Here is a 24,962-nt window from a genome sequence, read left to right on the forward strand (position 1 = left end):
ATGGAAGACTTCAAGGTGGACCGAGGAAGCGCCTCTTGGCCCAGCAGCGTATTGGCCATCATGTTTCGATCGTCAGGTAACGCATGTCTGATTTGCAGTATTAGCTATAAATGCTGCGCAAGATACAATTACAGATATGTTGAACGCCGGCTCGCTTGCTTGCACTAACTGCATTGTTGAATGGCCTCGGGTGCAACAGATCCATGATTCTAATCCCGGTGCTAGACTATTCCCAACCAGATTTTTAAAAATTGGCTGGATTATAGAGTTGTATAAAAAAGGCCTGTTGTTTGGCGTCACTGACCAGAATAGCTGATAATGTACTCTCTCACTAAAAGCAGGATCGTCCACCCTGGTGCACTACTTGATCACTGCCTGCTACACAAATACGCTAAATAACCCTGGGCCCTGAGTTCCCAGCAGCTGTGAAGCAAATGACTGAAGCGGCGGTCAGATCTGTGGCGCATCGCAGGCTGCTAAGAATCTCTGAATCCAGACAGGCCACCTTAAGAATCTGTGGTGCGACGCAGGGTGGCCCGAGCTTCTCAGGCAAACAAGTTTGCTCCGAGATCACTCAGCGGCGGCCACGGCAAGAAGACAGCTAGAAGAACGTGATGGCAGTGTTCATAAAAATAGCTACAGGGACGCACGTGGTGTTGGAAACACTGGTGCATTTGCGATGGTTGTCAAAGATACACCGCGTGCGAACACTTCAGCACCACCAATCAGTAAACACTTTAACAGTGCTGCAGCGGCGTCAGTGTGATTGTAGTGCTATCTTTTTGCCAACTCAACAAGCGCCTCCCACAGGCGTATTCGTGGGCGCATGTCTTCTTTCGAGCAGATTGTTTCATTTCAACTGCAGCATGAAAACTGCCACACTTGACGGCAGCAACGGTGCACAGCTGCTCTGTAGTGCTCCGCGTTTCGCTTGTATTAAGTATTGGAGATATATATAAGAACAGGTGGTCTTGAGAGGGGCTCGCGTCATGGCGGCAACGTGGCTGTGATTGGATACGTCATGAGCGCGGTGAAATTTAAAGCGAGAATTAGTAGCCACGTGGTGATATCACTTCTACTTCTGCGGGCGTGCGTGCATTGTCTGACCGATTAAGAAGATAGATTAATCGCGCCCCTCGAAGTGAGTACAGCTTCTCAGCCTGAGCCAACTAAGTGCACGTACTCGATCTTTTTCGCGCGTGTCTGTCAATCAAACTGACTGACGCGTGAAACTCGGATACACACTCATTGATATTGAGAATGCCCGAGTGAAATTTGTGACTTTAATGCTGGTGTGACGGTCAAGCGTTTGATGTAGTGAACGCTAAGCGGCAGAATTTTTGCATATAAAATAATTTGGTGAGCTTACACTACTTGTACAAGGCTAGTAAGCTTGTAATAATCTGGCTTCTTGCAGAAATTTAAGTTTGCTCGTTTACTCATTTGCGTGCTCGGCTTTGAAGTGAGAACCGCATCGCTCTGTCTTAATTTTGATAGTACTGATTGACTAACACTGAACGACCATTACACTGCGATGTTTGGTTTCCAAAGGTAAGGCTTCAAAGAAAAGGGAATTATCTCGGGCGCAATTAGCAATACAATGATCAGTATGGAGCTATAAAACTTAATTATGATTAGCATGATACTAATTGACATCATATTAGTAAGGGCTAAATAGCATGGTTTTACTTAGTGTACCCTTGATTAACGCCATGTTAATTGGCATTGCTTAGATAGCTCATCACCTAGCACGCTTTAGTTAGCCCGGTTCTAGCTTTACACGGCTTCATCAGTACGCTCTTCTTAAGATGTGGCGTGATTACCTCGGCCCTACCATGACTCGACGTCATTAGCTTGGTCACAGCATGTTCTGGCTGACTAGCCAAGTAAACTGTCCCGCCAAATAGCTGATTTGGCGGCCACACGTGCTCGTGTGCTAGCGGCCGATAACCACAAAGACGACGCGCACTGGCCGAGCAGTCCACTAGAAGGTACAAGCTCATCATGATGCATCACACGTGGCCTCGGGTTTAGCTGCGATCGCGATGTTGTAAGATGCTGGGCCAGTACTGATCTCAGAGGCCACCGTGCTGATTATTCTAAAACAGACCTAATGCAGGCATTAAGAACTTCAAAATAAATTTAAAACTACGTGCCTCTCAAAAGTATCATCACGAAAAGTTTCTGACACCTTTACTGCATTGGTGCACTTTTGCACTCAGTGGAACGACAAAACAATGAAAGAGCATGCTTCTGCTTTGAAAACATTACCAAAATTAGTCGCCTGACCTTGACGCGATGACTGGTTTCATCGTAACCAATTAAACAATGTGCGCTGAGGGGTGAATTTGACTGTTTTGCACTGTTGGTTCGTTCATAAGAGGGTGTCGCCAAAGCTCGAGAAGATGCCGAATTTAGCAAAACTCGGCCAATACAGCATAGCACCCCAGAGCTTGCGAATGCTGAACAATCTCGGATTCAGTGAGCGCTACAATTGCAATGCAGGATGGCCTGAGCTTCTCGGGCACCCGAGTTTTCTCAGAGCTCAGTTACGGTGGCCGTGGCATGAAGAAATGGCTACACGAACGCGAGTGGCGTTGAAAACGCATGGGGAATATTTAAGGTGGTTATCAAAGAAACACCACGTGCGAGCAAGTCAGCGCCGCCACCCACTCAAAGTGGTAACAGTGCAACGGCGTTAACGTGAATGTTGCGCTATCTTTTTGCCAACTCAACACGCACATCCAACAGGCATGTTTGTGGGCGTTCTCTTTCGGACAGGTTCTTTCCTTGCACCTGCAGTATGGAAATTTCCACTATGGAAGGAAGCGAGGGTGCAGACGAAGCACTCTCATGCTGTTCATTTCGTTTATAATAAGTATTGCAGATAAATATAAGGACAGGTGGTCACTAGCGGCGTGTGCATCTTGTCAGGAACGCGGCTGTGATTCGATGTGTCGTGAGTGCAGTGAAATTGAATGCGAGACATTTTAGCCGCTTGGTGATATAACTCTCACTTTTGCGTGCGTGTTTGCATAGTCTACGTGATAAAGCTGATAAATTAATCGTGCCGCTCGATGTGAGCACTTCTCCTCGGCAAGAGCGAACGTGGTGGGCGTACCCGATATTCCCCGCGGGCGTCTGTCAATCAAACTGTAGGACGCATGAACTCAGATACAAACCCGTTGGTTCTGAGAAGGCCTGAGTTCAACTCGTGACTGTGACTGTGCCGGTGTGACTGTTAAGCGTTTGATGTGGTGAACGTATAGGCGTCAGCTTCATTGCTTAAAAATAATTTGGGAAGCTTACACTACTTGTGCAAGGTTGAAGCCATAGAGGAGTTTGTGATAACTAGCTTCTTGAGGCTTTTTAAGTTGGTTCTCTCCTCAGGAACGTGATCAGCTTCAAAGTGAAGACCGCATTAGTTGTGTCCTAATTTTGATTGTAATAATTGGCTGAGGCTTAACGATTATTACACTGAGCTGTATTGTCTTTATTATTAGGGCTTTGTTGAAAGGTAATCATCTCCGACCTTACTATCGTGGCCATGATCAGTATCGAGCTATTGAACGTAATCCTGATTAGCAGGATACTAATTGTCATCATATCAGTAAAGGCTAATTAGCATGATTTGACTCACCCTTCATTAAATTAACATTGCGTTAGTTAGCGTAGTTTGGTTAGCTCATCAACGAGAATGCTTTAGTTAGCCTAGTTCCTGCTTTATATGGCTTCATTAGCATGGCCTCAAAATGTGGCTTAATTACCTTGTCGTTGTCATGACTTGGCGTGAATAGATTGATAATAGCATGTCCTCGACTAACTAGCGAAGTATACTGTCAAGACGAAAAATTGACACCATATATCCACGGAGTGATTGTTGATGAGTGGAGCGAAGCTTCGGAGGGTTAAGGGTATAAACTGTGAATCGTCTCTCTGTCTATCTGTCTGTCTGTCTCTCCGTCTGTTCGTCCATCCGCACCTGCTGAGTGAGTCATTAGCTTGGCGGTCACGTCCCACGAGCTAGGAGAGACACACCCATGGCTTAGGAGCTTCGCGCCCAATAGCTAATTACCCGCCGCACATGCTCGGGTGCTAGCGGGCAATGGCAACAAAGATGACACGCACCAGCCAAGCAGCGCATCAGAATGTACAGGCTGACCATGATAATGAGCCCGTGTTCTCGGGTTTAGCTGCAGTCACGATGTTGTAAGGTGCTTGGCCGATACTGATCTCAGAGGCCACCGTGCTGAATATTCCAAAAGAGACTTTGTTCAGGCATTATTGCTTCAAAATCAGTTTCAACACCCCGTGACTCTAAAAGATACTATCAATAAATGTTTCTCACACAATTATTGAATGGGTGCACTTTTGCACTCAGTGGAACGACAAACACATGAAAAAAGATGCATCTGGTTTGAAAACACTGCCCAACTTAGTCGACCATCCTAGACGCGATGACTGGTTCAATTGTAACCAATGAAACACAGCGTGCTTAGGGGCGGATTTTACTTTTTTGTACTGTTGGCTCGTTCTTAAGGGGTGGCGCCAGAGCTCGGGAAATTGCCGAGTTTCGCGAAACTTGGCCAATCCTGCATAGCACCCCCATGAACTTGGCTTCGCTTGATGCAAGAACGTTGTGTAATAAGGGGAGTCTAGATGTGCTATTCTAAGGATGGGATGACGTTAATCGAGATGTAAAAAAAGCAAAATGAGAGAAAAAGAACGGCAGGGAGGTTAACCAGCCTATAGGCAGCCGGTTTGCTACCCTGCGCATGGGAGAATGATAGGGGAGATGAAAGATAGAAAGCAGAGATTATTAATTGATTTGTTGGGTTTAACGTCCCAAAACCACTATTTGATTATGAGAGACGCCGTAGTGGAGGGCTCCGGAAACAGATAGAAAGCAGAGAGGGAAGAGAGATAAACACAGCACATTCGGCAGCACACGCGCGCACACTCAGTCATAGTCCAGTCTTGTTTTTCGTGGTATGTGACATTGCTGTTAAAGTCGCTTGTTCAAGTCCGTGTCGCGTTGGAATTTCAAAAAACCTTTCTCGCCTTCTGTTTCAATGTCTTCTCTCGGGCACTTGACAGAGTAGTGTCCACATACATTTGGCTGTTGTCGAGGCGCGCAAGAACGTACGCCAGTGACTGTCTCTGGATGTCATTCTACGGACAGTCACACAGGATGTGGTGTAGCGTCTCTTCGCAATGACAGGCATCGCATAAAGCGTTGTCGGCCATTCCTACGACAAAGAAATAAGATTTTGTAAATGCCACTCCTAGCCATAAGGGATGAAGAAGGGTGGCTTCTCTTCGGTCGAGCCCAGTGGGCATGCGGAGAGCCATCAAAGAGGATAGGTAGTGTTGACAATTCATCTCGTTGATTGGTGGGCACCATAGTGAAAACGTGATTCCACGCGCAAGTTGTCGAAGATTACTGGCTGCATTGGTCTGAAAAAGTGGTATCGCTTCTTCGCGTGTTCTCTCAAGAGCTGCCCGCGCGGCAGTATTGGCATGTTTGTTCCCTATGACGCCGCAGGGACTTGGCAGCCACTGAAACGTCACATAATGCTTTTTCTCGTGCGAAGTTGGGAGAAGGCATCGAATTTCAAAAACAACCTGTTCGTACGGCCCACGACGCAGTGCTGAGAGCATTCATCGCAGGGCAGCCCTTGAAGCGTTGTAAAGGGGCTCAGTGAAGTTAGGAGAACTCATGAGGCACATACACTGCTGAAGAACGAACCCTTGACATACTGCCGTGCCTTAGTTGACTAGGGATGAGATTTCTTATCTATAAATATATAGCTGGCAACATGAAGAAATACCGTAGTAATACTGATATGGTAGCAAATACCCTAATTAGGTTTATTAATACGTACAACATCCCTGTGTCACAGTCCTAAGCGCCTAAATTCAGCCATGATAATCATTTAGTAGAACACTTCTACAAAGGCGTAAAATCAGCAATGAGTAAGGCAGAAAGTTTCATGAAACAATTCCTAGAGAGGAGTCTGGCGCTGCGGTCGTGTATTCTTGTGATAATTATGGAAAGCATAGGCTTAGAATTCAATTGCGCTAACTATAGTGAGCTGTCTGCGAATATTTTCTACGGTTTCAGTCTTGTTCTTCGTGCAGCATGGGTAGTGGGGTGCAGTTAAAAGCACTGAAGCAGCGGCTTTGCTGTTCAAAGAGGCTGAAGACCCCTGGGTTTGAAATCTGCTGCGCCTTTGGAGGTTTACAAGTAGTATTTGACAGTTTATTCAAAGTGTCGTCCACTCACCGCTGCGCATATGTGTAGCGTCTCATGCCAACGCAGAATACTGCATCGAATAAACGGTTTTGCATTAGCGCGTGTTGCCTAAACTAGTTTAAATCGACTACAAAATGACAATAAAACAAAGTAGACGCACCGTCATGCTCCACTGACTCGAGTTCACCAAAAAAACGAGAGGGACGTTCGTGGCCGAGTCCCGGCAGACCACTTGGACAGACGCACCTGGCATCACAGAAGACGAAACTTTTGGCCTTTCTCAAAAAAGACTGTACTGTTAGTTCCATGAATAGATAATGCGTACTTTCAGGGGCAAAACAAGGATGTTAGTTTTAAAGCATAGTATATAAGAAGTAATTCATTATATCTTGATGCTAATTGTAGAACGCTAAGTCAGAGCAATCCATACCCTGGTGATTAAATTAGTCCAGGTTTCACTTCTACCTCGTGGTCGCGGCAAGCTTTTGCAACAATATTTAGGTACAAAAGAATGAAGCAATTGTCATCATTATATACCTTTATATCACTTTGTTTTGCACCCGAAAAACAAGCGTCACGAATTTCAAGAACGTAATTCATCCGAAACGAATCCCAAGCCAATACTTCTCATTATTCACATGAGAGTAAAAGCATCTCTGAAGGATCCGGCGTAAACAATTGTGCCAGATTCACCTCTACGTGTATTGTATGAAGCTCTATGGACACCTATTTCTCTGCCCCTGTAAAGTACAATTCTTCAAGGTTAACCTCCCAGTCCCTTCGTTTTATTTATTTTTCTCTCTACATAGAGTAAGATAAAAACAAATCATAGCGTACCGATGAGTGGCAATAGTGCAAACGTAGCCAAGACCCCCAAGGAGTGGGGAATATGACATCGGCTCAAGAATTACCAGAGGGGAAGCTGTTAGTATAGCTAGCATATTTATTAATATACGTATCTTAGATACCCTCTACAAAAACAGGCTAAATGCAACTGGACATAGAGGACTCGTATTGGCGACACTAAAAATGAAATAGACACCATTTTGTGTGCACAGCCGGGCATTGTAGAGAATGAGGAAGTAGTTGTCAAAAATTGATGAGGTGACCATAGGACGGTAAGTTATGCATTCCATCTAGACTTGAGAGACGAACGGTAGAAACTGATACTCAAAAAGACAATTATTAAAGTATAGTGCTTTGAGAGACAAAACACAAACTCAGACTTTCACTTCATTATGTTTCACTTCATTCAGAGTTTCACTTATCTTTATCTGTGATGGAGAGTACATCGAAAGAAGATACTCCTTCGCCCGCCAAAACATCCGCTGAAGCGATTAGACCTAACCCAGCCATCACTTCAAACAAATGTTCCAGCACTCACCACAGCACCCGCGCAAGCGCCGTTCAACCTATGACGCCACCCTTGCACAACGCTGCTGCTTCGCATCATGTGAGGGTTCCCTTTGGGAAGATGGTGTGAATTGGTTTGTGTTTCATTTGTGTCTGGAGTTTTCTATACGTTGTGTATCGCTTATGATGCGATTTGTGCCCATTACCGTATGTGTGTCACAAAGTAAACACCCAGCGCTGCTAGAGGAGTGTAAAAGAGTGAGCATACGCAGCATAATAAATGAGCGCACAGCTGTGGCAGGAAGGCAAACGGGATAGAAAAATTAAGCAGAGGAGGCGCACTGCCATCTCTTCCATTCCAGCTCCCCGACGAGAAAATCATTCTACCTCCTCATGCTCACATGAGGAGAGCTGGCGCATGCGTGGTCAGGGTGGTCATGGCACACACTGAATAATTGAACTCCGCTATAAGGTGATTGGCATCTAAACAAAGCTAAAAGAAGTCATGACACATTGATTTCCTTCGGATACTAACTTTACCCTTTTAGAAAGCTAAAGAAAACAAAACTACACAATCTCTCGCTAGAAAAACTATGAGTAGATGCAAAGCAGCGGGCAATAACGCTTATATTGGTTGCAGCGTTGACACAGGCGTTCATCGCGGCGTAGCATTAGAGAAAAGACACAACTTTGCCCTAAAGGCGAAGCAATGAACGCGATAGCAACACGTTGGAAAGTCACGCGCAGAATGGCAAGCAGATCGAAACGTGCCCCGCATTTCTCACGCAAAATTCACGCACGAAACGCACTCACACGTACAGATTAACGCGAATAAGCGTCACAAATGTTACTTTGCTGAGTCGAAGCCATGCCATTTTCACAAACGGAGACTGTGCAACGATTTCAGTGACCTTTGTGCGCCCGGTAACTACAAGAGAATTGTTCCGGTGAAAGCGCAAAGCCAGCCAAGGCGTAAGATTTTCCCCACCGTGAGATCAGCCAGCCAAAGCGTCAGCGTTCACCCTGACCCCTCTCTGCAGGGCAAAGTACGCGTGGGTAAAAAGAGCGCACGCCGCCGCGTTGGGATGTGGCGATGCGCGCTCATTGCGCCATCTTCCTTGTATTGCTGAAAAGCGGATAGTTCCTGCCGAGATACCCATCACCAGTGGTAAGTAGTAGATATAAATAGCTTGCCATTTGAACATTGACATAGGTTCCTCTTCGTGGCTCAGTGGCTAAAGCCTCGCTCTCACAATTCAGAAGTCCGACGTTCGAGTCTGCGCGCCGAAGTCTTTTTCTGGAATATTTTTCTTTCTTGCGTTTTCATATATATACGTGTACAAATACGATGAGTGACGGTGACGCCAGTGAAAAAAGTGTCCGTGTCATTGCTGTCACAATAAAAACTTCCGCCAGCACCACGTAGAAGATCAAGTGTCTCTATATACGGGGAGGTGGTCCGTGAACGGTTGTGCAGCGCGAGGGTTCACCGGTGTTGGCCCTCCGCTGTCGTCGCTTTTGCTCGACTTCCCTGGATTGCGTCTAGTCTGTGTTGACGACGCGTTGAAGACGCATGTGCTCGGCTTCTTTGGCTCGCGTCTAGTTGGTATTAACCGCACTGTCTCTGTTCTCAAACTCGATCTTGGGGCTTGACTTGCAACTCGCCGGTGTCATTGGTCTTCAACTGCCGACGCTTCCATTCGACTTCTCTGGGATAAATATGAAGTTGGGCGTGTTAGTGAGACATAGCTAATCACGCTCCCCTTTAGTTCCTTGTCTTGTCCTGTGTCTCACATATTTCACGCACGACGTCACTAGCTTTTGCTTCCCTGACTGCCGCCTTGTCGGTGTTGCAGGCGTGACGTCAACATTCGCGAACGTGATCGGCTGTGCTAACTAACCTTCACAACGCCAGCGACGGCCGGGTTAGACCAAATTGTTTCGGCACATGTTCCCGCAGCCAAGAAGCTTAGCTTTCTGGCATACTCTTCATAGCTTCTTCTTTACTGAAAAAGTGTTCTCTCGATGTGCGCTTGAACGTTGCGAGCGATAGCGAGAGAGAGATGACACACAGCATGCGCGGCAGGCGAGGGAAAGAATGACACCATCGCGAACTGCGAGATAAGGCGTGACCTACTTGTCGCCACTCCAATACCTGTGACGAGGGGAACGGGGTTCGGCGCATTGGCGCGAAGACACAGATAGACAGCGTTACACAGGCTAGACTAAGAGCTGCTTCGCGTCTAAAAGAAAGTTGTCAGCTCTAGAGGATTCACACAGCTCTCGTGCAGCGCGCTTCGGTTGGTTTTCGTATCAAAGGCACCGCCCTATTCAGTCTATACAGCGGCCATAGGCGGCGCAACGGTAAGTAAAAATGGTGGCTGAGATGGTGCTGAAAAACGCGTCAAAGGCAGCAAACCTCACCGGGCCCTCTAGTTTTGCGGCAGACCACACTTTTTCTCGCTGAAGAGATGCATAGATGTTTGAATGAAAACGAATCATGCTTATGAATACCGTGAGACCGAACTGCGTCGCAGACTTGTCACCGTGTGCCAGGTTCGGAGGAAAACCACGTGGCACTGCGTGCGTCACTGGAATGACCAAATACACCGTGCATATCACATGTTTTCCAGTCGGCGTCCTTGGACAGGCCTGCATGTTTGCTTAGCGTGGCCTAGCGCTGACGTGGCAGTGCCCGCACTGCTTTCTATCTTATGGAATGTGTCACTTTGGTTGAGATGGTTGCGTGTCTTGCAGCTTTGAGGTTAGGCAATTATGCGCATCTCCGGTGGAAGTCACGCAGTACTTCGTGCTTGTTATGACGATTGGAGTGAGGGACAGAATAACCTAATGAAAAATAAATGATTCCCAGTCCAGGTCAATTAATAAAACAAATTAAGTGCTAACTATCAGACAGGCCTAGAAGGTTTTGCTGTTAAGAATACTCATGTAGTTGCGGACAAGACCAACCTGAACCCATTAACGGTGAGTGACTGCTTTCGTAAGTACTAATTACACGATGGTAGCTGGGCGTCTGCAACAGCTCTGCAGAAATAGGCTGCCAGGCATTTACAACAGTAGCATGCGTCCGCTAAGTTGTTGCACAGTCCTGATCAAAACTGTCACTTCACATGTTAACAATTCTATGCGCGTTGCTGTTTAAGCAATTGCATAACGCATAAATTCTGTCATGCAGTCATTTGGATATTGAGATACCTTGCTGATCACACATTGTGTCGTTAACGCTGAAAGTACTAGATATTCTTTTGAGATTCGCTTTCTTGCACCTGATAATAACGTTTTCATCGATGCTGGAGTGTGCAGGTGCTTCTGCATGTAGGAACATAAAGAGCAAAAAAAAAACGTCTCTGTACAAATATGCAATGTATATTGCAGCTTTTTTTGCTCAAACACAGTAGTTTAGGGCAAATAAAGGTGTATTCAACATCTACGCAGCAGTAACCTTAATGTTCATGACATGCATCGCCGTAAACGAGAATTGCTCTAAACTTGAGCCGGCGTGCATCGTTGGGGCTGCCGCCGTGTGCTCTTTCATATCATTTCTACTTGCCGCTTTCGTACTTTGCCTACATCTGCGCTAACGCTCAGTGTTTCAACTTTTAATGGAGTGAGTCTAAGGCACCGATGCCTGATGTTATCGTAGACGGCTTCCGCGTGCGTTGCTGTTGTTAGCGCTCTTGCACTCGCATGTGTTTTTAGAATAGAGCTCCACCATGGTGGTCTACTGGCTGAGGTACTTGGCGGCTGACTCACAGGTTGCGGGATCTATCTGATATGTGGGGTTTGACGTCCCAAAACCACCATATGACTATGATAGACGCCGTAGTAGAGGGCTACGGAAATTTGACCACCTGGGGTTCTTTACCGTGCACCCAAATCTGAGTACATGGGCCTACAACATTTGCGCCTTCATCAAAAATGCAGCTGCCACAGCCGGGAATCGAACGCGGTCAGCAGCTGAGTACCGTAGCCACTAGACTACCGCGGTGGGGCTGGTTCATGCTAAGTTAAGGGGGTGATCATGAGAGCACCCAAACGTAAGCGGCGAGATAGATAGATAGATAGATAGATAGATAGATAGATAGATAGATAGATAGATAGATAGACAAACAGACAGACAGACAGACAGATAGATAGATAGATAGATAGATAGATAGATAGATAGATAGATAGATAGATAGATAGATAGATAGATAGATAGATAGATACGCTCAAAGTCGCCGAAGTTCGCTAAGAACTGCTTTGCATTTAACGTCAGTGACAGACGCTAACATAGAAATAATGACACGCATGTCATAAAGTTGTGACTAGACGCCAGTTTCATAATGCGCTGGCTGTCGTTTCGCTAGCTTCACATATACCAATTTTGAAATTACGGAACGTGAATGGGTGACGAAGATATATGACTGGTGCAAACCTTATAAACATGACTTGCGTCTCAAGGAAAACATGGGTACATGCTACAGTCATAGCGTGCTCGCGGACGTTTCACTAGCTCCACGTATACTAACTTTGTTATTGTGTGACGTGCATGGACGATGACAGTAAATGACATGTCCAAAACGAAAATTATGATATGCCTGCCATGCAAAACGTGACTACATGCAACGCTCAGAGCGAACCCGCCGCCGTTTGGAATTCACGGGACGTCAATAGACGACGAACATAAATGACACGTCTTAAGGTAATAATTGTGAAATGGTAGCCATGTACGACACGATTTACGTCCACCTCGTAACGTTGTGCTAATTTTAGTGACATATCATTCTTCCTCATTCGTGCTTCGCATATCATCGATTCCCACTGTATGTGGTAACTGCCAACTTTTGAACAACTCTTTTTCAGAAAAGGAGTGCTTTTTTTCCAGCATAATTACTATGGAGTGCGGTTACCACCTTCTTTTACGCGTAAGTTTGTTTTCGTCACAAACTTCTTCAAAACAAACGCTCGTCTAAGATGTGAGGAGAGTAGCGGTGTGCTGAAGGGTATATTAATGGGTGGGTTAAATAAAACTGACTAGTCTGTGTGTTTGCATGCTGGTTACTCCCAGAATCTTGGATTCTTTCTTTAGCCGCTTAACTCCAGTTCACAGTCCCACTTGGAGAAACGTAAGTGCTGCTGTGTTCTGGCGCGTCTTCTATAGTGATGGGAAAATCAACAGTTGCATTCGCCTTGTCAACAATGTGGTCAGTCCTACATCTTCTTTCGTTGGACAAGACGATGTCGGAAACGAGGTGAGTGGCTTCACCAAGGACCCGCGGACGGCCGCATACTCTTACGCAGGCAAAAAGAACACGCAGTTGGACACGCGTTCCAGCTTCACGACCTCCAGGCGGCCTTACGCAAGATGAAGCGTGGCACTGCACCCGGGCGTGACCAGGTTACGGTCAAACTGTTGGCCAAACTTCCCGACGCAGCCTACGCCACGCTCCTCAAATACATCACTAGCATTTGGGACGGAGAAACTCCTCTCCCTCTTGAATAGAAATCAGCTCTCGAGACCTACATCCCGAATGCAGGTAAACCCACTGACGTGGAGAACCTTCGCCTCATATCCCTCATGTCTTGTGTCGGCAAGCTGATGGAAACAATGGTGCGCGACAGACTCTCCGAGTTTCTAGAAACACAGCACACTTTGCGTACACTATCTTTGGTTTCCGCCTTCGGAAGTCAGCCCAGTACATACTTTACAGCTCCACCATGACATATTAGATCCTGTTGAATGCCCCCACAATGACAAGGTAGTCTTGGCCTTGGATCTTAAAGGGGCATTCGGCAACATGAAGCATGAGGCAATACAAGACCACCTCAGTCAGACCAACTGTGGTTATAAAACATTCAAATATGTTAGACAGTTTCTTACAGACCCTCAAGCCTACATACGCATACAAGATGAGGAACATGGGCCTTACGTCATCGGCTTGAGGGGAACTCCTCGAGGCATGGTCCTCTATCGCCTCCTATTTAATATAGCCATGCTTCATCTTCCCCCCAAATCGGCTTCTCTACCAGGGATACATCACGCTCTTTACGTGGTTGATATCACGATCTGGGCCACGCAAGGTAACCTGGGTCACATGAAGTCATGGCTGCAAACAGCAGCGACTGTAGTCGACGACTATGCGACCCACTGCGGACTCCAGTGTGCCCCGGCTAAGTCAGAATTTGTGCACGTACGTCCCTCCCCTCAGGCCACAACTCAGCTCCATATAAGTCTTTCCTCGGGACCGATTCGTGAGGCCAAGGATATCCGCGTCCTTGGCCTCTTCTTACACCACCAAAGCAAGGCCACCGCCACAATAGCCAAACTTCTCACGGTGGGAGACCAGGTGGGCCGTATGGTCCGCCGGGTCTCCAACAAGCGGGGCGGATCGCGAAGCAGGGATGCAATGTGGCTTGCCCATACTTTCGTGACGAGTAGAATACTCTTCTCGACTCTCTACTTGCGCCTACGCAAATACGAGGTGATCAACTCGAGGTCATCTACTGTAAAGTTATCAAGCGGGCTCTCGACCTCCCTATCACCACGTCCAACCAGAGCTTTCTGGCCCTAGGCGTGGTGAATACTTACCGGGAACTTCGAGAAGCCCACCTCGTTAACCAATACACGCACCTTGCACAGACCCATTCCGGTCGCCACCTCTTGGGCCGAATACAAATCAAACACGATTACTATATTGAGGAAAGGGTGAGAGTGCCACAACCTTGGAGACACGCCCTCCGTGTCCGACACCTCTCCTGCAACATGTCCAAAGAAAACCACAGTGGTCACCGCCAGGCGCGAGCGAAAGCGTTGCAGCGACACTTTGGTCAAGAGGAACACGCGTGCTACGTGAACGTTGCCGGCCCGCACAATGAAGGGGGTGGTATACGGCCGCAGTCATACACAACACAAACACCGTAAACGGGCTCACTTTCAAAGCCTACAGCGCAACACACGCGGAGGAGATTGTCATCGCTCTGGCTATCACCTATCGCTCTTCTAAACATATCATCACCGACTTACGAGGGGCCTGCCGGAACTTTTAGCTAGGGTGGGCTTCGCCGCTTGCTCAGCGCATACTGGAACCTAGCTGCCGATACGTTAATACAACTCCGCGAAATCTGGTTTGGGCACCCGGTCACTAAAGACTCAGGGGTAACGAATAGGCTGATCAGGCCGCCCGCGCACTCTCTTCCCGGGCTATCTCCCTGTCTTTGGAAGCCTACTCCCAATCAGACAACTCGGTTCTATCATTCAAAGATATTACCGGCGCTACCTAGACCCTTGTAAAGGACTGCATGGCACTGACGAGCGCCTCCTTTTAAACTGTTTACCAATACTGTACTGTGCCCGGCGGTGCTAAAACATTTAAATTCATCCTTTGATGGTACGTGGCAGTTCTGTGGTGACGTGGCTGACACCTTCCAGATCGTCTGGGTGTGCCAGTCCAATCCATCTATATCCCCCCCACCTCAACCCCACGAGAGAGGACTGGGAGGTGGCCCTGTTCGGCTGTCAAGACCTGAAGGCCGAAAAGGCCCTGATTCAACGAGCGCGGGTGGCATTGCTTCCCAATGGAGCCCCGGAATAGGGGTTCCACATAGTGCTGCGAGGATAGGAGACCGATAAAGCCCCAACCCAAACACCTCTCTGTAACCAATGGTTATTAAATGTTTCGCCACCACCACCACCACCACCACCACCACCCGCGAAAATGAGCCCGAAGCCAATAAAAAAGGCTCACATCTTCTTGCGCTACAATTTTGTCACCAGTGACAATAAACAAAAGCTACTATTTTGAGTTTGTGTTTTACATGACAACAACGAAAATGGCTCCTTACTTTGCCTGTTTGTGTTTGTAGTTTATTTGTGAGCGTTCATAATGTCTGTATGAATCACTTTGGTTTTGCAAATTCTCACTGCGATTCTCTTTTCAAATACCAATATCGCGTTCTTGTTTTCAGGTATACCATTTTGAGGCTGCTCACGCTAAAGTGCCGTCAGGACTTTTTGATTTATATATATTTATAGGAAATAATATAGAAACCTGACGCTGATATCAGCAGCTTACTTTGCATTACATCACGTTATGCACATCACGGTCACACACTTTTGACTGTACTCAGAAAAGTATGTAAATGAGCACTACCTCAACTGCTTCATGGAAAATCACATCTCTTCACGCTCTCTATGCTATTCTGCAGGAAATTATGTGTTGTTAAGGTGATTCTTACTATTGTGATTCTAAAACAAATTTATTCCTTTTTGCTAGGCTATTTTGCTATTTATTTGCTTGGCACTATGGCAAGTATCACTGGCGTTGCTTTAAATGGATTCTTTACAATTCCCTACAGCAGTCGCGCAAAAGTAAAGCAAAGGTAACTGAACAGTTTAAATAGCCGTAGTCTCTTCACGCTTCGTTCAGTGTCGTTTGACCTACGTAGGAGAGTCACCAGCAAGATTCACCTGACTCCATAAGAAGTGGTTGTGTGATCCGTCGCGAAAGAGTCCTTTCAGTCTTGATTAGAAGGTCAGGCGACTCTTCTAAAGAACACCCAAACCGACATATTTAGAGAGTCACCCTGTATCTGTAAAGAGAGTGCTATACCTGGTAAGTGAGAACACTGCAAAAACAGTCACGCATACTTTTTCTTAGTGCAACGCCGATACAATGTCATTCTGTGGTCAAAGAGCGCCCAAACATGGACACAAGGACGAAATGAGGACATTACGAACGCCTACTGAAGGTGCACGCAAGGATGAAAAAAAACACACGAAATGGTATCTGCAGATGCCCACGCAATATGCGAACCTATTATTCTGGCAATGGTACTCCATCGACTATGGTGGTTTACAGTTGAGCCGCGGGTCACGGGATGGTATGCCGGCTGCGCCAACCACATCTTCCATGGAGGAGAATGTATTTGAGGTACCTAAACTTATATTTGGCTTTGTCTTAAAGAACTCCATGCGATTGAAATTTTCGGAGCTCCACACTACACGTCCTCTTCCATGATCATATCAAGGTTTTCGGGCGGTAAACCTCAATAAAACTATGAGTAGTTCTCCTATGAGTTTCCTTCATTAAATTAATATGATATATAAGAATATAGCATACACTATATAGCAATGGAAGAAAGCACCAGACACTTTATTACTTGTCAACTTAGCTGCAGGAAGCCAATAGAAAAAATTTCGTATTCATGAAAATAAGAAAGAGAATGTATCGTGTCATGCTAATCCCGCATGGATGATTCGGGGCACGAGGTATCACCCACGGAATAGCTTGCATTCCCCTGTTAGTTTTTGCGACGACAATGACTAGGCGCTATCACTAGCACAGACACTTTTCTACACAAAAAGCCAGTCCTCAAAGGTACGACTCACTTGCAATAGACCAATTTTCCATTGTTATACATGTCAATAACAGCACGGACCAAATTTAAAGTGCCTTTTGTTCGCAATTTTTTTTAAATGGGTCGGCCAACTTCGCTAATATATGCCAGGTCAGCAATCATCCAGCCATTCACGCACGAATACGTTTAGCGGAAGAAGTTTTATGTGAATACTAATTCTCTGCATTCATCAAACCTGACATCAGAGTTATGGCACTAAATTCATTACATATTTGCAGCTTCAGATTGTGTGACGCTAAAGTACCTCGGTTTTTCAACCAACGAAGTCAGAAATCTAAGTACTTTAGATTGCGCCACTGCTTATATACTCCACGGATAGTTTCCAATCTATGTTTGGGCATGTTATCTCACATACACGTGTCGTAAGAAGTGCATTTGCTTCAAAGATGTAACATATTGCCCCATCAGTGTATTAATAAAGGTGAGCAAGCCGGTTACTTTGTTGGTTCAGCTAGTTGGTTATTACTTGAACAAACTATATATGACGCATAAAAACCAGGATGAAGTCAAGACGCGTTTTTTCTTTAACTTGCTTTCAAAATAATTAGGCCTAAGGCAATCTTTAACGAACTTACAAATACGCGTTTGACAGGTGTTTGCCAGCTCGTGTTTTCACTTCTTCTCCATCATTTTTGTGCCACTTATAGCTTTCCCAAGTATAAGTGTCATTTAACAATTTTCAAGACGATAGTGTTTCTTGGGGACCTTCCACAAAAAAGTTTTGGTCTGTCTGTCGATCTGTACACTTGTCTGTTTGTCCGCCCTAACGGCACCAAACGGCTGACCCCATCCGCAGCACCCACCGATATTGCTCAAGGTTTAGCGTCCATAGTTGTGCGATTGTCAATTAAAAAGCAATCATTGCGCATATCTGAGGCGCCACAACAACGCTTCGATGTTTTCTATGTCTGTCTTTACACTAGAAGAGGCGCACCACACACAAGTAACTCTAAGGAATGTAGAATTTATTCGCGCTGCGCTGACACTGCAACGCGATGCTCAAAAAGGTGTTTCCAACGCTTTGCTACGACGTCACGGTGGTGGCACCTGCCCGTCACTTTGCGTTCTACACCTTATCACGTCCGAGACTGGCGCGCATCTTTATCCGCGGGCTGCACCCTACGTTTTTGAAGATAACTGAAAGATGACACTTGTGTCTGACGTGCCTAGGTGCGCTCGTTCGCCTCCACCACATGCTCGAGGCACTCTAACGCAGCGCCTGCAGAATACCGTTCACCAATTTTATTGCGCAGAACATCAAATAAACGTTTTGTTCACTCTCTCCAGACGCAAGACTATCGTCTTTCGACGACATTTACAGTGTAATACGTAGATTCGAGCAAATTTTTCTCCACGTGCCTCTATGAGCAACTGAAGTTAACGGAGGGCTAAAACACTGTTTCTTGTAACCGCGGAATTAATATATTGAAACAGCTTATAGCCTCTTGAATTCAACGCCACAAAATTTTAAGAATTTATACAGTGCGATTAGAGTTACAAAAGTTTGTCGCATGCTGCGATTGCATTCCCTCTTCTGTTGTCCCGCCGAAAGCGCTCGAAGGTAAGCAAGCAGGGATGACAGGGCCACAAAGAAACATCACGCGCAACTCGTGACTTTGAGGATTTTTGTCCTTTTGTTTCTTCGGGGGCCGAATTCGCAAAGCTTTCTCTTGGCTACGTATTTTGTTAGCCAAGGATTCTCTTATCTGGAGGGATTACTATAGCGCAGGTACGAATTTAACTTATTCGGCACTTAAGAGGGCAAGGAGGACACACGATAGCCGATGAAACGACAAGAAAAGAAAGAAGTATGAGTCGATAATATCAAGGTAGCACGCAAAGCGTCTAGCATCGAGAGTATACGATGATAGCCAATGATTTGCTGCATCTAAGTTTCAGTTCCGCGAGCGTCTGCTACAGCGCTTACGGGATGCCGCGTACGTTGTAATAGACGTTTTGGTGTGCTGTGCAAAGCCAAGCACTCGCCTTTCATCAACGACAGTAGCTAAAAAAGAAATTTCTCGATAGCCTTGAGCCATCGAGCAACCAATGCACTATGTCGCCAAGTATAAGTAAACAACACTCCAGGTGCACCACATCAATGAAACGACGCATAAATCGATGCATGAATTGTTTGAAAATGTGCCTCAAATGTCTTCCCTTGTTTGAAGGACCTTACGATTTAATGAAGTTTAACTTTCTATGAAGTTTAACCTAATGAAGTTTAACCTGAACTTTAATGAGGTTTAACCTTAAATTTTAATCAAGCTGCGCTGCTACTCAACTAATCGGGTGTAATCGAGCACGGTATAGTGGTGAACATAAGGGTGTTTTGTACCTAGACGAAAAAGGTTGCCTTTCTTACAATACTGTTATTTTAATGAAGCTGCGCTGCTACACGAACTAATCGGGTGTAATCGAGCACATTTTAGTGGTGAACATAAGGGTGTTTTGTACCTAGATGAAAAAGGTTGCCTTTATTACAATATTCTTATTACAAGACACTGGAGCGACTTTTGTGCCTGCGGACGAATTGTGCACAAATAGAGAACAGCAGTGAGCGAATGAAATTGTGAGTGGAATTTCGCTGGCTCCATGCACCGGAGCCTTATTATAAAGCCGGAATGCGAGAACGTGCATACGCTTATGCTTTGATATGTGTCTACGCAAAACGAGGGAGACTCGTCGGGAAGTGTTTCAGTGCTAATGATTTTCACAAAAGACGGTGCAAATATTTCGTCCAGCGTTGTTTGAGTGAGCAAACAAAGCAAGGGACGTGTATACGAGCCTAAAAGTCGAGAGTTGTTATAACACGTGCGAAAAGGACGAAAAAAAAGGAGAAAGAGAGAGCGACTCTCGGTTCGTGTCCACGAAAGCTTGAAATTGATAGATAATAAGGACAATTTTCTGGCCCAGCAGACGTCAGGGAAAGTTTCCGCAAACCAGCGTCGGATGCTTGGAGAGCATAACAAAGTGGAGTAGGCGTTTTATGAGAGCGACAGCCACACAGAAAGCGAGATGAAGTGTGACTGTCTTTAGATATGAGAAAATCAATGTTAATTAGGAGAGTTGTGAGTTAATAAGCCGAGTCTTCCTTAAATAACGGTAATGGAAACAAGCTGAGTATTCATCTAGTGAAAGTGACACTAGTGACAATGAATTCATAATAGTTGATTAGCATTGTCGCAGGCTGATATGTATTTTTATTTTTTATTTATAGTTGGCAAACTATGAGAAGGTAGCGTACGTTAGAGCCAGCTATCCCAACATTATGACAGTAATGTATAATACAAATAGTGCATGGTTACACAGCCACACGTGCCGGTTTCTATCTTATAGTAACCTTGGGCAAGCGCCTTATAACTATTTTTTTTATTTTTGACCACGATTCACCACGCATTTGGCGTCATTCGAGGCATTGAAGATATATCAGCAATAGGGTGAACACAAGCACTGCTGCAGTGGACGAGCGGTTAAAGCGCTCAGCTATGCTCTAGGAGGTTCTGGGTTCGATCCGCAGTTTCAACGAGCACTTTTTTTCAAGAAGTTGCCCAGCCTGAGATTGTGCGTAGCAGCGGGTACTAATTTTTTTGTGAAAGTGGCTTTCGCGCTTTCTTCTTTCACTCCCCTTTTGACCCAAAAGCGCTATGCCGTGCTCCTTCATAAATTACATACCTCAGGGTTCATAATTTTTCCTTCCATTCTCTCTTATCGCAGAGCTGAAATACCAAAATCATACCTGGTATATCACTTTTTACGTGTTTGGATACTCAACCAGCGATCAGTCGTCACGGTGTTTTGAAGAAAATGTCCACGTGCAGCGAGCTAATTGCTTACGGCCAAGTTGACTGCTTTTGTCGGGACACATTTTCGTGCTAATTTGGTGGGCATCATTTCATGCAGCAAGGCCAAAGAGCACGGGGAGTTAGAGAAGACACAAACAGAGTGATTAGTTTGTGTATTCTCTCCCGCTATCTGTCATTCTGCGCGATTCAGTGTAATGTCGCTAACAATGAATAAAAATTAACTATAGCAGGTAATCGAGTTCTGCTGAGAGGGTCCCCTGTTGTCCAGAACAGAACAGAACAATGGCAATTAGATTTGTGTCATAAAGAGATATTCTGCTTTTGGTTACTACAATTATTGTTTAAACCGAAGTTTATTTTTTATTAAGAACAGTTCCAGTACAGATGTAAAGTGCATGCACAAAATTTGTGTATTCAGCTTGACTAGGTTTGTGGCATTATAGTAATTGCCAACCGGCATTACAATATGCTTAAATATCACACACATGTACAACGACGGGTGATAGCTTGCTTATTCCGATTAAAATTGATATGTTGAAATTGACATATTCGACCGACGCAATGTGTACAGATATCCCATGTAAAGTAGCTATGATCTACTAATCTTCGCTGGTTGGTTCCATTTAACCCCGTTTCTTGCTCAAGACTGTTCGTTGGCCAATAAAACAACTTTTTCGAATACACGTAATTTGTGTGAGGTTATATTTATTTTTATGTAGTAAAAACAAATTTAAATGTATATAGGCTCAGAAAAAAAGAACTACAAATGAATTCAGCCATACCATTACCAAACTTACTCATCAATGACAAACAAATTCTGATTTAAAGGACACACACACACGCACACACACACACACATACATACATACATACATACATACATACATACATACATACATACATACATACATACATACATACATACATACATACAGGTGTAAATATTAAGATGAATGGCTATAAAACAACAATTCTGATACACTCATTTTGAATATACCGAAAGTAACTTACGAGGCAAGTCCACCAGCACTGTTATGTCTGGAATTGGTGTTTCTCGAACCATCTCGGAAAAGCTTGATGCATAGTTTCTGCTGCTTCCCAGTGACAAGCAGTCTTTAAAAGAAACACAAAAATAAAGCCCTTGACAATGTAATGCTAAAGAAAAGGGCTGTGCATCAATAATTTGCACATGTCTGCAGTATTACTCTGTTTGTTTACATGGCTTGGCTCATTCACAACACACTAACAAAGCATGTTAGGACACTTGGGCTGAAAGGCTGCACAGCGCAAAGAAATTCTAGACAATACATGAATAATACAATTCTAAGCTACTACGCTCCTTGGTGCCAACAGTGTTTATATTGACAGCTATAGACCCCATTTCGTTCCCCGAAAACACTCCTCAAAAAGACTTCAGAGTTGGCACATGAACAAAGATCCCATACAGCTGTCTGTTAGTCTGCTTGAAAAAAATTCAGTTCACTGGTGGACAAAGGCTATACACTAATTATGTGATGTGATGCTCCAGTCCACTGCATGTATGTCTGGCTGCTGGCCTCAACTGCGAAGTCGCTCAGCACATAAGTGTAAAATCTCAACTAATACTATGCCACTATCATACACAATTGATAATTAGCGCAGCATTTCAGCTGCTCTTCTCTCAATCACTTTCACAGGGACAGGTACCGAGTGATTGGAAACTCGGTAAAATCACTCCATTGTTCAAAAATGGCAACAAAGCATCCCCATATAACTACCGGCTCATATCGCTTACAAGTGTCCCATCCAAACTTATGGAGCACATTTTATTTACCAACATCATAAATCACCTCGAACAGCACAACTTCATTCACCCTTCCCAACATGGTTTTCGTAAAGGCCTGTCGTGCGAAACGCAACTTGCTGCCTTCATCCATGACTTGCACACAAATCTTGACCGGAACATCCAAACTGGCGCCATACTTCTTGACTTTGAAAAGGCTTTCGATAAAGTTCCTCACCACCGCCTTATGACCAAACTTTCTTTGCTTAACCTCGACCCATTCGTCTTGTCCTGGATTAATAACTTTCTCACTGACAGAAAACAGTTCGTCTTCATAAATACAGCCAGGTCTCAAATCTCTCCCGTCCTCTCCGGTGTTCCCCAGGGAACAGTACTCGGCTCCCTGCTTTTCCTGATTTACATCAACGACCTTCCACACTGTATTACTAACAATATAAGATTATTCGCCGATGATTGCGTTATTTACGCAACAATCTCTAGTCATGAAGATCAAATAGCTTTACAAACAGACCTAACAGCCGTTCAAAATTGGTGCCACAAGTGGCAGATGAGTTTAAACATTTCCAAATGTAGATTAGTGTCTTTTCACAGACGTACCAATCCGTTAGTGTACAACTACACCCTACATAACAGTTTTCTACAACTGACTGGCTCGTATAAATATCTTGGAATACACATCTCAAGTGACCTATCATGGACCCTGCACATCAATCACGTCACTTCAACAGCTCGTAGATCTTTAGGTTATATCCAAAGAACCCTGAAATTTGCTCCCAGCCACTTAAAAAAGTTAGCTTTCACCACAATAATACGCCCCAAACTGGAGTACGCCGCAGCAATTTGGGACCCACACCAGCATTATCTCATCCAAAACCTAGAAGCCATCCAAAACCGCGCTGCCAGATTCGCCTTTTCTGATTACTCATCGTTCACCAGTGTAACAGACTTAAAGAACGTGCCGCATTCATTCCCCTTAGTCAACGCCGAAAAACTGCGCGGCTCGCATTATTCCACAAATTCTATCACGCATCCCCATCCAGCATTTACGTCACCCAACGCCCCCATTTCTCTGATCGTTGTTGCAACACAATGCAAGTACATTACCCTCGTCCCAAAACTACCACATTTGCAGAATCTTTCTTCATTCGGACAGCTAAAGAATGGAACGCCCTACCAGATACCATTGTTAGCATTCAGAATGCAGAAGCCTTTCAAAATTCCCTGACAACCATCACTGAACTGTAATAAATTCGCAGGTAACTTTCTAACGTGCCAATTTTTTTTTCGTGTGACCTGCCATGCTATTTCTTGTATAATGGTTTCTAGTGTCATCTTCCTAGTATGGCATGTATGTATATTTTGTGTACTTGGCAATGTTTCAAAACCTTTTAAATGGTACCTTTTTGTCACTGAAAAATGTTTTCATCCAGAGTCCACAAACAATTGTATCTGTTACCGCCCCCCCCCTCTTCTTGTATGCCCACCCCTGATGTAATGTCCCTTCTATTAGGGACCCTTGAGAAAAATAAAATAAATAAGTAAACTATCAAGTAATTATGTGTCGTTTGCCTGAAACAGGGAGCACAATAAAAGAACATAATATTTAGCTTCACACAGTTCAAAAAATGTAAATACATTTCCATAGAGTTTTTACAGTTCATCTGAGGATAGTAATAATGGTTCTAAACACATTGTTACTTCCACTAACAAACTACTTTAAGATGTCGGCTTCAATATTAGAGTATACCAGTACCTTTGTAGGGCTAAACAATTGTACAGGCACCTAGAAAAAGATCAGCAAATGCGCACTATAGCTACATATAAATTAAAATAAATACTTTTATTTCTAATCTGAGTAAAGCTGCATACATGATAAGCCACTTGCATAGTACACAATTACGTTACGAACAAACATATCCGAGCAAAGCATACACTAAAAAGTTACATTTACACAGCAGAAACAGAGAAGTAGACTGTAAGGACAGACAGGCTGTGGGATAACTAAACACAAGCACCAAAATATTCTGTTAGATATACTAGGAGTAGTGATGATCCTCTTCCATCCAAAAAAAATAGTCCACATACATTCAATTCCCAGAGCTTATACGCTCAAGGCATCTTTGATGCTATACAAATGAGGGCACACTGAAGAATTATATCGACTAGGTAGAAGATTACCGCATCCATGGCTTTACTTATTGTACTACAAAGAATTCAAACGCAGTTACCATTGCCGACCTTGGATGCTGTAATTTATGGCAGTAAAGTGCAGAGACAACCAGGCACATTAATTACATGCATGTTAAAACTTCAGCTCAACATTATATGTCCACTAACACCACAG

The 24,962-nt window shown here is 44.7% G+C and overlaps 1 protein-coding gene across 1 annotated transcript in view; it reads left to right on the forward strand.

Moving 5' to 3' along the window:
- The window catches only part of LOC119161403 (monocarboxylate transporter 12), a 106,756-nt gene that overhangs the window by 45,131 nt on the left and 36,663 nt on the right, over nucleotides 1–24,962 (forward strand). Inside the window, exon 2 of the mRNA XM_037413881.2 lies at nucleotides 1–76. This exon is cut by the window's left edge and continues 125 nt beyond it. Within this exon, the coding sequence (XP_037269778.2) occupies nucleotides 1–76 (76 nt within the window). The remainder of the gene's footprint in view (nucleotides 77–24,962) is intronic.

The sequence above is a fragment of the Rhipicephalus microplus genome, chromosome 3, assembly GCF_043290135.1.
Source record: "Rhipicephalus microplus isolate Deutch F79 chromosome 3, USDA_Rmic, whole genome shotgun sequence".
NCBI lineage: Eukaryota > Metazoa > Arthropoda > Arachnida > Ixodida > Ixodidae > Rhipicephalus > Rhipicephalus microplus.